The following is a 14,670-nucleotide window of genomic DNA, read 5'->3' as shown; positions in this document are numbered from 1 at the left end:
GCCTGGGTGAGAAGTGTGCTTCTGTGCACGTACGCGTGTGTCTGCCATACTCATTCCTTATCATGATAAGAAAAATGAACTCCATCTGGTCTTAATGATGGAGGCTGTTGAGCTACTGTCTGGGATTCATTGAGATGTGTGTGTGCAGGTTTGTGTACAGGCAAGTTTCCATCCACTTTGCTCCATTTGCACGACAGTAGTTAATGGAAACTGGAAATCTTCCTAAAATACACACATTTGGATTGAGTTTGGATAGCCAGCCTCATTTTGAATCCCATTCCAGGTTGGCAGAATACCCAAATTCTCTAAACTTGGAAAGCTAATGAATCTAATATCAAACCTTATGTTTTCTTGTTTGTCAAAGGGCCATAACAAAAAGTTTCAGTTAGCAAGCTTTTTTTATCCAGCACTGAGGGCTGCTTTCCACAGTCATTGCAGCAGAGTAATGTTATATCAGCTGTGGCTGATGTTAACTCCATAAATGACATGCTCAAAAGGCCACATTGAAACCCTTGGATGTTGTCTAATTTAAGTAAAACTACTGATTACAACTTAACTTTTATTTTCATCAGTTCCAAAGTGACTGCTGACGTCTCACAACGTGGCAATAAAAGATACGGCAAGAAACTCAAGAAGTCAGACAAGCGGAGAAGTCGTACACAAACCCAAACCATTTTTTTTTTTTGAGGAGAAAACAAAGGTTAGCAATAAAAACTAAATCAGACAGGCTTATGCTCCGTCTCAGCCACTGCGGTCCTCCAAGGAATGTCGTCTGACATAGCCATCCATGTAAACAACGCAATCTCGGTCCAGCCTGTTCTCGTCTACGGTTCCCCGATGGTGGAACGAGCTATAGAGTGCTGTCAGAGCAGGGGCGTCCCTCTCTATCCTGAAGAATCTCTTGAAGACTAATCTCTGCTGAGAGCACCTCCTCTCCTCACACCTCTAACACCCTCACATTTCTAACTACCACTTACTGCGCACTCTCGGTCCACTTCTTTACCTGATCCCCTTGCACTTATTGAAGAGATGTAGCACTTAACACTTACACCAACGTCTCCTACTGCACTGACGTATTAGTGAGCTCCTTAACTTGTGAGTGGCTTTGGATAATGGCTTCTGCCAAAAGAGTAAATGTGAATATAAATGCAAACTGTCTGTTGTGAACATCCCTCACAGTTTACAGACTGGTTCATCTTTAAGCCACAATACTTAACCTGTCTGCTGGTCTGACTGCTCACATTTCAAGACCCACTGGACCTATGTACTGATGCTGTTTTGTTCCAAGATCTCAGCAATTACTTTGGTAAGTACAGTCTTATTGTAGCCAAGAGAACCAATGGCTTGAGCTGTCAAAATAAAACTGGAAGCCAGTGTCTGTACTTGGACAAAGAAGCACCACTAACACCACTCACTGCTCCCTCAATAATGATTGGGTCGTCCAAAAGGAAGAGGTGGGATTAATCAGCCAATTAAACAATTAGTCCAAAATAAAATGAATCATCAACAAATTGTATTTCCATTTCTCACACAGTAAACTTAAGATCTTATTATTTTCGTGTCTGAAATAGTACCTTGTGAAAAAGAAATTTAAGTACCTTGTGAAATGATGCTGCTCATCTCATCGTTTTGGTTGCAGCCACAGGTTACTCTGAATTAGGGTTGGGCAATGTCTCCGTCAGTGGCATATGATGATTATCTGCAGTGCAACACGATGCTGGGCTCAACATTGTGACGACCGTCGGCCATTGGCTCAACCCTACACTGAATATCTGTGCTTCTTTTTTCTTGAGGCTGGAAAAAGTTACTCTGGGTTCTCCACTGTTGCACTGGGACGTTTGTGTGGTCAGGTCAGCTCCTCGGTGACCCTCTATGACCCAACTGTATACTACCCATAACACACAAGTTTTCAGAATTCTGGTTTCCTTAAAGTTTTTCTGAATCCAAACCCAGCAAACATGATTTGTTTTGGTGTCCGTGCACGCAGCCAGCAGCCAGCTCTCCCTCCTTCTCTTCCCTTCACATCCAGTCCAAGTGTTGCTGCCTGTTCTGGCAGTTTGACTGGCATGCTGGGAGATGAGCAGGGAAATCAAACTCTCTCCTACACTGGCCTGGAGACTTTGAGACCTTATTTCTGACTCCGTCACGCTTCCTGCTCTCGCTTTCTTTTTCTGTCTTGTCGTCTTACTTCCCTCGCTCCCAGCTCGCTCGCTCGCTCACTCTCCCTCTCCCTCTCCTATGCATCTTGCCTTTGCCCTCTCCTCCTCCTCTTCGTGTTCTCTGTACAGGGAGTCGGGGGAGCACCCTGGCAGGAGGCCTGTCCTGCTACAACCCCTGCTGCTCTCCATTCATCTCCCTGTCGCTCCATCTCCCTCCCCGCCTCTTGTCTTCTTGTCTCCTTTCATCGGCCTCTTCCGTCGAATCTCATGCATTTCTCTTTCACCGCTCTAGTCTTTCTCCATGCTGCACATACTCCTCTGCTCCATTCATCTCCCACCCCACCCACCCCCGTCTCTACAGCGCTTGTGTAGTGAACATCTGAGCCCTTTATTGTCATCTCACCTGTTGGGGTTGGGGGTGTTAGAGGAATGATAATGTGCTCTGCTTCCTCTGAGGCTTTTATTGCATAGATTCCACAACTTGACTCGCCACTTTTTCGGAGCCAGAAAAGGGAAAAAGCCGCCTTTTCAGAGTCAAATGGGAAGTAGAGCAGAGGTTCTAAATGGCAGAGGGAGTGTGAGAGCTGGACTGGGCTGACACACAGGGACAAAAAGGAGTCAGAGGACTGAAAGCATGAGTGAGTTAAATAATAATGTGACACCACACTGATCCTGAAGGACCTGCTCTCTTACTCAAAGGCACTTCTGCAGGGTGGACAGCTGCTGCCATGAGGGCAAGAATAAGGCCTCTCAGCACACAGGTACACGCTGCAATATCCAAACTACTGAGATTCATAAGGCTGGAGCTCCCACTCTCATCTCGTCCTGTCTCACACTGTGTGGAAGTCTTTCATGTGCCTGCAACTGCCTCACCATTAAAGTCTTAAAGCCACCAGGAATGGGACAAAATTAACACAAACAGAAGGCAGCACTGATAAAGAGGCTTTTACTAAAAATGTGGCCACAAATCTGGAGTATTAGTCTCAATTAGTTAGATATTTAGCACAGCTGAGGCGCTGGAGCTTATTTTTCAAGGAGGAGCAAAACAAAACACCCAGGAATGCTGCACAAAAGAATGGGCATATTCAGCTAAAGATAGCAACTTCAAATCACCTCCTCCAATTGAAACATATGTGTGCAACTGTCTGTGTTGATGTTTTCTTTCATTACTGTGGTTTGCAGAGTTTTCGTCAAATTCAGTGTCTATTTTTTGTTTTCTTCTGTTTTATGGGCTGCTGTCACAACTTGAGTGACATTTATGATTAGCTGAGGTTGTGCTGATTCTGAATCTGCGAAGCACTTGAAACTTTAAAAGATGAAAACAAGGCAAAACACAAGGTTGTGCAAAAATGTTAGTCTTAATGTGGGTCTCAGAGGATTAAAGGACCCATATTGTATAAAGTGAGATTTCCATGTCTTTTTTTAAATAAAGCAGATCTGGGTTCTGTTTCAATACTATGTAAGTATCAAAGCCTCAGTCCACAGAGAAATGCACACAGCCTGTATTCAGAAACTGAGCCTTAAAACAAGCTCTCAGGACTTCTGTAACATTGTGATGTCACAACAAAGCAGTCACTGCTCTCAGCCCCACCCCAAACTCTGCCCACCTGGACCCACCATCCAACCTTGCAGGATTTAGTGTTTACCTGAGATCTGCCACATATTTATTTGATCACACAGAAAACAGTCAGCCAATCAGAAGAGAGGCTCAAAGTTTCTCTTCTGATTGGCTGTTGTCACTACAGCCCCAGAGAGAAGCCTGAGAGAGGAGATGTGGAACTATTAAGATGGTTTTTGGTTCTTAAAACCACAAATATATCTTCAAGTATTCAAGAGTAATACAAATAAAGATAGGTTTTAGGTATTAGAATTTATTAAAAATAAAACTCAGTTATGCTGCTTCATCTGGGCTGTGTGGGTGTGGTTTGATCAGATTTTACTGGCAGTAACTAAACAACCCACCATCATCAGATTTTGATTAAAATGTTGCTTAATCCTGATTGGTGCACAGAAATACCCAACGTGTCCTTGTGCTGTGAAATGTGACCCCATCAGTCTAATAAACTGAGGAGAGAACATGTTTCACTAAAATGCTGCCAGCTGCTGTTGCCCTGCCTGCAGGGTCAGTGTCATTCATCTGCACCAGAGCTATTGTTGTACATGTCCTTACAACAGGTGATGGGTTCATCAGAGACGGTTCCTGTTCCTGAGAAAGCTGAGTGGTTTTAACACTGACAGAATCGCTCTTGAAAATGTTTCATTCATCTTTTATTGAGTCATTTTAACTTTTGCAATGACCTGTTGGTTTGGGGACCTCTGCATGGTTAACAAAAATAGGCTGGGAAATACTGTTCAACTTTGTCAAAAGATCATTGCCGCTTACTTGAATGATCTCGGCCATGTTTATCATGTCAGAGCCCCAGCCCACCCACCCACCCCCCCATCACCCTCTCCATGCAGAGTTTCGACTCCTTCCATCAGAGGAGGTACACTTTCCCTAGGAAGGCCGGTCAGACAGATATTTGACATTTGTCCCATCAGCTGTTGGGTTTTTAAACAAGTTGTTGGCCTGGTTGTTACCGCGACTAACAGATACTGGTGGACTTCACAACTTACTGTAACTTATTGTGATGAAATCTACTTTATGTTAAATTGATTTATGCCTCTATTTATTGCATTATTTTATTTTATGATATGTACTAGTTGTGGTGACTACTGTTGCAAACCAGCCCTCGGGGACAATAAAGACTTTATGATCTAATCTCATATTAATAGCTGCCTTCAATTGGGAGAATTTTGGTACCCATTCCTCTTCTCAAATAAATAGCAAGGTGAATAAAAAATTGTTGGGGTTTTTTTTGACAGTTGTGTCAATCTTTATCTTTATTTTCTCACAGACTCTGGGTCAGATCTGTGGTCGTATATCAATGAAGCTGTACCTCTGACTGTTGTATTGGTTTTTTGATACATATAATTAATCTTCACTACCCTGATTTCAATAGTTTTTCCTGCACATAACGAACAGATTTGAGTGGGTGTGTTTTCTAAACAGCTGAGAGTTGATTCATCTGAAGCTTTCAGATGCATAAGAACGGGAGGTGTTTCTGCTCCTTTAAGTCCTCACAGTCACACAGGAGGAGATGTTCAATGGGTATCAGGTGGTGGAGCATTCCCAATAGGAAGCAGCAACAGCAGCACATTGTAATACTCAACTGGGAAAAAACCAGCAGACCCTGAGGGACTGTCCTCTGTTGGGCTCTGAATAAATTCTGAATCAACTCAAGCATAAATTCCACCCCTGACTTTGCTTCCCCACGTGGCTGTCTCACACTAAGGCAATCATTTTACTCCATCATCACTCTGCAGTGCTTTTAACAAATCAGCCATCCTGGTAGGCTACAGAATAAATACTGAATGTAATTATGGAGGCACAAAGGGTCTTCTAGTGATTTCCACTGACTTAAGCTGAACTGAGCTGATGAGACCTGGCCAGATGTTCCACTTCACCACACCAGGCTTTCCATTGTTAGAGGAGCAGGGGAGCCCCAGTGCAGAGCACAGGTTTGCAGTAGCAGCAAGGTTTCATACATGTAAAGGTGAGGTGCGACATGATGTGTGAAGCCCCCCCCCTTGTTGTTTGTGTGCCAGTGTCTAATTCATCTCACTACCTGCAGCACAGTTGTCAGTGCCTTCTGGTGTCACCTGGGCCCATTGTTCACCAGCCTACGAAATCTAGGTCCTTTTTCTGATTCTCGCTCTCTCTCGCTCTCTCTCGCTCTCTCTGCAGACGCCTCGTTGGTGATGCCTCAGTTTTCTTTTTTTTTTTTGTTATTCATTTGTTTATTTCATGCAGCACACACTCCACTCACAAATCATGCGCTTCACACTGATCTTACTTCACACTCCATGATTTTATATTCGTTGTTAAGAAAATATTTTCATTCATTTATGTGAAATTAACTAATTATGTTGATCTTTAAAATGGCGCCACTCCCTCCTTGTCACGGCTGAAAGAGCCAGGCTGCGACATGATGGTGTGAGGTCCGTCCCACTGGTGTTACTGGGCTGCACTGGTCAGAAAATGTTGTCGCATGTCCTCAACCTGGGATCTTGGTGTAGTAGTTGTTTTATCGCTCTGCTTAAGTGTCTGGATTGTGAGTCTTTGTTTAAAGCAGAGACTTGAAGGTGGGGGCAATGATCCTATGTGAAGTGAGAGTGACAGGTGCACAATGGTGCTCTGAAAACAACGGGAAGTTACATTCTGCAGTTTGGCCCACTCACCAGCTCATTCCAACAGTTGCAGCAGGTGTACTGGCTTTAACACACTTTATCCCCACTGCTGCTAACCGCACCAAAAATCACACTCCCTCCCGGAGTCAAATCTGAACACACACACATGATACACGTATTTTATGATTCACTGTGACTCACACTCTCTGATGCCATCATTACCTTAGATGTCCATTGAAAGTAAACATCCATAAACCCACTTAGAAACCAGAAAATAAAAAAGACACACGTTAACGGTCACGGGGGGGGGGGGCTCACTCTGCCTGACTCTGAAAGCCCCTGCTTTAGAGGAACCTCAGGGTACTTTGGTTCAGCACTTATATGTTAATTCTAGGTTTGCTGGAATTCAGTATCAGGAATACTGAATCCTGAGCGTAGTGAACCAGCTTGTTCTGTCTAGCTGCAGGCTGGATGGTGTCAGACGTGTGATGTGTGATTTGCTAATTTTGAACTGAGCTTTTTTAGCATTTTTTTTTTTTTTTGCATTTCTCAAAAAAAAAAAAAAAAAAAGACCACAAATCAGCATTTTGAGGTGGGTGCTGTTTTTACACCAGGTTCAGATATTCATCATGTCAGAGGGGTAGAGAAAATGTCATGGGTTCACCCGTGCACATACAGTATACACAAGTTGCTAATTTGCTACATTTGCTGATTCACTTGCCTCTGTTTTGTTTGGTCTTTTCCCCCCCTTACAGCAATGGTTTGATAATTTGGGAAACACACTTGTTCAGTTACCTGATACCATACCATTCTCATACCTGTTTGTTATATTTACATGACTACAGCCAGCACTCATTTAGCTTAGTTAGCACAAAGACTGGAAACAGACTTCAGCTAAGCATGAAGGTGAAAACAACCTACCAACACCTCTGCAGATCCTCCGTTTACATGTCATATCTTGTTTGTTTAATCTTGAACATAAAAAACACAGAGTAAGAATTTGCTGTTTCACAGGGGATGTGGTGCAAGGTTATTTCTCGGCTGGGACCAGCAGTCAGGTGAATCAGCAAAACCTTTATGAGGTTACTGGCCCCAGCCAAGAAATAGTCCAGTATATAACAGACATAAAACTGCCCCCCGCCCCTGTTTCCAGTCTTTGTGCTATATTAAGATAACTGAATTTTGGCTGTAGCTTCATAGTTACTGGACATATATGAGATATTGTAATCTAATTCTGCACCAGTAACTTATTTCCCAAAATACTGAGGAATTACTTAAAAGTGCCCCCACAGGATCCAAGGTTGCTGGGTGAGGGGCCAAAGCTGGTAAGATGGGGTCAGCAAGTAGTTCTCTACTTGTTTTGTTTTTGACTTTTTTTTTTTTTGATAGCAACTCTGTATTTCCCTCCAGATGTTAAGAAGAAACCTGAACCTGAGTAAGTCTGTGACAGTCTGCGTGTGTGGTGTACTCACGGCCTCAGTGTGGACAGGGTGCACGGCAAAGAGGAGCGCCGTGATGAAAGCCAGGCGCGAGTCTTCAAACACGCAGCGCGCGCACGTGTGCATGAGCAGGCAGGTTACGGCGCAGTGCAAACACACGTTGACGAAGTGGAAATAGAGAGGCGTCATGCCGCCCAGCAGGATGTTCAACCTGGCAGAAGAGAGAGACAAATATTCAGTGGGATGAGGCAGGAGCTGCATTTGTGTTTCATCTGACTGCGTGAAACTGATGAATTCATGTGTAAAAGATAGTGTCACTCATTTTCCCATTAACTCTAACCAATATCGAGACAAAAAAGGGTCAACCTTATCTAAAACAATCACACAGCAATACATCGCTTTGGATTTACTGTGGGAGTCTCAAATGTAAATGACCTTTTACATTTCCTGGATGAAGTGATAGTCTCATAATCCCTGAGCAGAATCTCAATCCATTTTCCACGGCGACATGAATTTCAAATGAAGAGAGTATGATTGCGTTTGAGAGAGAATCTCAGATTCCTGACATCATATCATACCCTGCTTAAGATCTCCCAGCAGCTAATCCCTCTTTAAGGAATAACAGTGAGATATGCAATTTTCACCTTGTTTATCATAATTGGCATTAGGCTGTGACTATTCCCTCTTCAAGTAACACAATATATCAGCAGCAACCTGATGATAGCAAACCCAGGAAGAGAGAAGCTTTAGAGTTCAGGTTCCAGATATCATTCTATGGGGATATGTTTTCAATGAATTCAACATCATGCTGCTATCAGTGGTTTACATAGTATTGATCCGGATTAGTTTGTACCAGTTATGATCACAAATTTATTTCTACAGGAAAAGAATAAGGTGAGATGATACAGTTGCTTGTTCCCAGGATTCCCAGGAGTTTTTTTTTTTCCAAAATAACCAGCCCGATGATTTCAAATCAGTTTATTCAGTCTTTTTAAAGGTCCCATATTTTATACTTTTCCTATGTTTCCTATGTTTTATTTGAATTGTTGATATTTATAAGAAGATATATTTGTGGTTTAATAGTTTTACATGTCCTCTCTCAGGCTTCTCTCTGGAGCTCTACTAACAACAGATCGGTGAGCCAATCAGAAGAGAGGCTCTGAACCTCTCTTCTGATTGGCTGACTGTTTTCTGTGGGATCAAATAAAAATATAGAAGATTTCAGGTAAACAAAGAGAAATCAAATCCTGCAAGGTCAGACGGTGGGTCCAGCCGGGCTGGGTTTGGGGCATGGCTGAGGGTGGTGACTGTTTCCTTGTGACATCACAAAGTTACACTAGTCCTGAAGGCTTGTTTAAAGGTTCAGTTTCTGAATACAGGCTGTATGCATTTCTCTATGGACTGAGGCTTTGATACTTTCATAGTACTAATATAGAACCTAGACCTGCTTCATAATCAATAAAGACATGGACATCTCACTTTACACAATATGGGACCTTTGAGTAGTTTGTTTGGTGAGGAATCAAAATGTCTGCTTTGTGGAAATCTAGTTATTACAACAGCACAAAAGGTTACCTTAAGTAAAAAAGTACAATATGTGACAGCTGAGCTACTCTGAATCAGCCTAATAAACTGTGAGGTGAATAGTTACAGTCTCTGTGGACCCGCCATAGTTTACAGGCCTGTAGTGACTCAGGATGGGCAGCTGACTCTGGCACCTGCAGGAAGAACAGGCTGAAAAAGACTGTACAATGCTCTGTGCTCGGTTTGTGTTTGTTGCAGAGAGACGACCTCTAGCTACAAAGATGTGAGGCTATGGAGTGAACAGCGTCTGAATTCGGCTTTACCCAGTCTGTCCCTGCTGGGGAGCAAACTAACACCAGCTAACAGCTGTCTGCAGATGTGAGGCTAAAGTCCTCTCATCACAAACAGTGCAGATGAATCAGTGAGGAGACTTTCATTTATTGGAAGTCTGTACTTAGCTGAAGAATTTGCTACTGATAGACCATGTATAGCTGTATGAGACAATGTTTATTTTTTCTAAAATATTCATAATGATGATGTTTTATAACAGAGAACTGTGTTTACAATTCAGCCAATAATATGACTTTACACACTTTTATATTGAGGGGAACAACAGTGTTGCTCACTTGAATATAGAAGAAATTCAAGGAGTCGGGATGAATTCTGAGAAGCGCTTTAAGCAACATTGATATTTATCTGATGTACGTGAATCATCAAGGAATTTGTGAATAGAAACTGTCTCAAATCTGGAGATCAGTGCCAATATGTAAGCCTAGCCTACAAACAACACCTTGGTCCATTTTTAATGTGAACATTACATCTGTATATCACCGATAAATAATTGTAGTCTGGGTATGTAAATATCGGTAAGAAGTTAAGCAAGATGTGGTCCAGATGCCCTGCAGCCATTTTCAATAAGGTGAAGTCAGTTATACTTATATAGTGCTGTAACTATAACACTCTCAGGACACTTTTCATAAAAAGCAGGTCTAGACTGTAATATTATTTACAGAGACCCAAGATCAGCACTTTGTGACAGTGACAAGAAAAAACTTCCTTTAAGAGGTAGAAAGCCCAACCGGTCTCATGATGGAGAGGGATCAACACGAGTAAAAGTATTAACCTTTTAATTGAACTTACTTACATTCTAACAAAGCTCTGTTTTCAATTACTCCACAAGTGTTGCAGAAGATATCTAGAATATTTCCTTAAAAACTTGACTCATTTCCACCCTAGCTTCAATGAAAAGTTGGAACAAGACGATAAAGAACATATCTGATACTGTCAGACAGAAAGGTATCAGATGATTTTAAGTCCTTCCTTAACACTACTAAAAGAGAAAAAAGAGTGAAAACTGTATGCTAAGGGGTTTTAGTATTTTTTGTATGTACAGCGCACCTCCAGGCTGAGACTTTGCAGAGTGAAACAAACAGAGCTGAACGGAACATGGTATCACATCTGAACTCCTTATCTCTGATTATAATTGGTTCTAATCAAGTCCTCTGTGAGCCCTCGTCCAGCCCATTATGTGATGAGGGAGACTCTGGCCTCCGCTACCCTCCTTTTATTCATAATTCAATGAGCGTAACTGATAAAACCTGCTTGAACTTGCAGAGAGAGTATTAACCCTCACCATTATCTCACCCTGACCTCAGATGATGCTGATCTGGCCTCATAGCTGATGCTGAGATGGGTGTGGAACAAGCGAAGGATTGTGAGATGAATTTCCCAGAGGGTCTCGCCAGGGTCCCGACCCATCCACGAGGGGAAGGCTTCAGAGGAATTCAAATTTCTCATCCGAAGCATTTAGTTGATGTGCTCATTCAGGGAGACTTCCAATGAGGGGGCAGGTCGGGGTTCAGTGCCCTGCTCAAGGACATTTTGACAGGAAGCGTGGCTGTCGATGGATACACATACTGGCTGTTAGAGGAATCTCATCGGTCACTTTGTGTGATGAGCCTGTATAACCACAACTCTCAAACATGGCTATCATTGAGCATGAGCCTGCTTGCATGCTACCATACTACGTGATTTGTGAACTAATTTATTCATCACACTTAGCCTATTTTGTCTTGACTTGATTTTATCTTACTGTCAGACTAATTGGGTATATCGCATGGTACTGGCTCAGTTGCAGTCTACTCATTTTTGATACCAGGTACTTCTTGTACCACAGCGTCATTACTATAGCGTTGACCCACAAAGGGATGCTGTTCTTGGTTCTCGGTACGAGGCTGATTGTCACAGCAAGACCACAGATTTTGAAGCCAGCAAGACAAAAGACCGCTTTCCTTCATCAGCTTTACTTCACCCCTCAAAAATTAAGACTGGTACAAACCTACAAACTTGAATATGTGTTTCAGGTGCACTGCACAGCACATGGCATTGTGCTAAAGTAACAAGGATACCACAATCCCATTACGGTCTCCTAGGAAACGTAACAAACTTGAAATTAAGTTAGAGATCCAGGAAATTCAATGACATAGATCTTGCTTTTTCCAGAAAGTCTACTGCATTAACCTGAGACCCTCCTGCTGATTAAGGTTAGACCAATAGAACCAATCAGGGCTTTGTTAGCACTGGCCGGATTAACATGGACGTCATCATCTTATAAAGTTAGCTAATTACTGCACTACATTCTTGACAGACAGTGAAAAAAAGAAATGTTCAGCAAGTGCCAAAATGGAAGGAGTTTATTCTCTCCGACATCAGCACATTAGACATTAATGCTTTATGTTTATCGTGTTTCCGGGGGATGAGAAGGGAAGCACCACCAATCCTGAAGAAACCAGTGGCTTGTTCACTCGGGGTTGGGAGTGAGCTGCTGCCCCAAGTAAAGGAGTTTAAGTATCGTGAGGTCTTGTTCAGGATTGAGTGGGATTGGTGCGGCATCAGCAGTAATATGGGTATAGATTTATGCAGTGCATAGGCCCTCAATTTACAGGACAATCTACAGTCCACATCTCTGTGTAATGACCTAAAGAATGACACTGCGGGCACAAGCAGTCGAAATGAGGTTCCTTTGCAGGGCTTCTGTGCTCACCCACAGAGCTTGGGGTGGAACAACTGTTCTTTTGCAGAAAAAGGATTTGATTGTGAGTTCTGACACAATTTCACCTTCTTCCATGGTCCATGGAGAAGAGCAAAAAAATAAGTCAGGAGTGATCAAAACTCCAACACTTGCAAAGAGCAACTTTATTGTGAGACCACCACTTGTGGCCTTAATCAGGGACTTCTTGATGCACACCAAGACATGGCTGGGCGTTTGGGCTACCTTGTATAGCCTGCTGTGACAACAACGCAGACCATGCAAAAGTGGATGGGTGGATGAATGGATGGAGTACAAGTGGAAATTGCAGCACTTAAGTAAAGGCCAAGCAGTAGCCACAATTTTACGGAATTATCCTCCAAGGGCCCTGAAGAATATCCACAGGTCATGTTCATGGCTGCTGTTTGATGAACGGTGGAAAAGACACACCTCCGTCCTCTGTGACCGTCGGGCTGATGAGATGAAAGAGAGATAATTGAGCTCCCGTCCCTCTGCTGGTTAGTGACTATGCAGCAACATGATAACTTTCTGTCTTTTACTCTGATAAATTCTCCCATTCTGGAGACTGGGAGACTTGTGAGAATACTAAAAATAGATTAATTATTCTAGAGAACATTGCATCAGCGGTTAACAGCTATGGTAATTCGCCTTATGAAATCCCTGCAAAGTAAAATAGGCTGAATAAAACACTGCAGGCAAGAGAAGAAAACCAAAACAGGGTGCAAATGCTTTAGATAAGCTGTGAATGTGATAAAGAATAAAACTCTTTCTGAAATAAAGGATAGCAGGTAATTAAATGTCCTGGCTGGCAAAATGACAGCAAGTCTCTGACTGGACCCTAGATTTTTTTTTTTTAATTTAAACAGATAAACAGTATTCGGGAAATGAAACTCTTGAGTCAGCTTCTCGGACTCAAGCAGCATCATCCATCACTTTCTTAACCTCTCTGTCATTTCTAATTTTTCACTCTTCATCTCCTGCTCTAGTCTGTCTCTATTATTTGCTGTGTCCGTCTCCTTCTCCTCCTACTCATCCACCAGATGAGCATCCGTCACTACTTCTTCCTTGCCTGCCTTGCGTCTTCTATCCTCGTGTTTCTATTTTAATCACATGGCCTCTCGCTATCTCTCGCTCCCCACATTTCTTTCTTTCTTTCTCCCTCCCTCTCCCCCTTGTTTCCTCACTGCAATCACTTCTCAGTTCGTGGTGCACATCGGGCCCAGCTATAAAAAGGACCTTGAGGCTGCATTGTGTGCGTGTGTGTGTGTGAATGCACTCTTTCTGTGTGTGTCCTTCACCTTGATCGTATCCCAAAAGCCCTGCAGTGTTCACCGGCACAGAAAGACAATGCTGGATTGCCTGCACGTTCCCCATAGGGGTGTGTGTGTGTATGTGTGTGTATGTGTGTGCTTGTGTGTGAGGGTGTGGGGTGTGGGGTGTGTTCTTGCCTGTATGTAAAGCAGGCAAATACACATACAAGAGACCCCCAGGACACAGGTGTTGGATGGGTGCCCCCATCTGTTCCCCTGCATGCATAAAAGGTCCCTCCTCAGATGACAACGCTCGTGATTCATTTCATGCAGAGTACAAGTCAGCCAGAGCTGTCCAGGCTGAGTAATCAAACAACAAAGTGAATCATGTTTGAAATGTTGTCAGCCTGCTAACTTGAGTCGGACAAGCTGGAACATCCTGACTGGCAAGAGTCTGGATCTGGAAGCGTTTCAGCAGCACAGCTGCAGCTCTCTGATGCTTTGCCCACTTTCTTATTACATGTTACGATGCACCATCAGAGTCCCAGGGAATCATTGTGTTCTATGTACATTTAACAGAGAGGCATTCAAACTGTGAGGAGAGCCTCCCCAGCCGGGGGGTGGGGGGTGGGGGGGGGGTGGGGGGGGGGGGGGGGGGAACAAGAGGCAGGTATGCTGCGTGATGTGAAAGAGACAGGTACATGCTGGTGCTCTCAACACAACTGGAAATTAACATCAGTTACCCCAGTTTGGCCCGCTGACTTTGCCTGATTGTCAACCACAGTCAGCAGTTGGAGCTGCAGCTGTGGCTCTGACGCACACAGCTAACTGAGACAAGTATGGCAGCCAAATGATGAGACTTCTGAGGTGTGTTCAAACAAAGGGAAAGGCGAACCTTCACCTGCACAAATTGTCTGTTTGTTTTTGACTCTTTCTGTTATTTCAGTCCAGTTTCTCTCCCTTTCCCTCTGGTCTCTGTACGTTTATGAAGTCGATTACAAAAATCCCTTGGATAAGTG

At 43.2% G+C, this 14,670-nt stretch overlaps 1 protein-coding gene across 1 annotated transcript in view; it reads right to left on the bottom strand.

Annotated features, from left to right (window-relative positions):
* tmtc1 (transmembrane O-mannosyltransferase targeting cadherins 1) overlaps nucleotides 1–14,670 on the bottom strand; it is a 147,079-nt gene that overhangs the window by 120,536 nt on the left and 11,873 nt on the right. The window contains exon 2 of the mRNA XM_071501868.1: nucleotides 7,862–8,039. Coding sequence (XP_071357969.1) covers nucleotides 7,862–8,039 — 178 coding nt within the window. The remainder of the gene's footprint in view (nucleotides 1–7,861; nucleotides 8,040–14,670) is intronic.

Source organism: Trachinotus anak, unplaced genomic scaffold (assembly GCF_046630095.1).
Source record: "Trachinotus anak isolate AG129_WGS33_773 ecotype Australia unplaced genomic scaffold, CSIRO_AGI_Tana_v1 ptg000018l, whole genome shotgun sequence".
NCBI classification, from domain to species: domain Eukaryota; kingdom Metazoa; phylum Chordata; class Actinopteri; order Carangiformes; family Carangidae; genus Trachinotus; species Trachinotus anak.
Note: the sequence above shows the minus strand (reverse complement) of the source record. Positions and strands in the feature narration are given on the sequence as shown.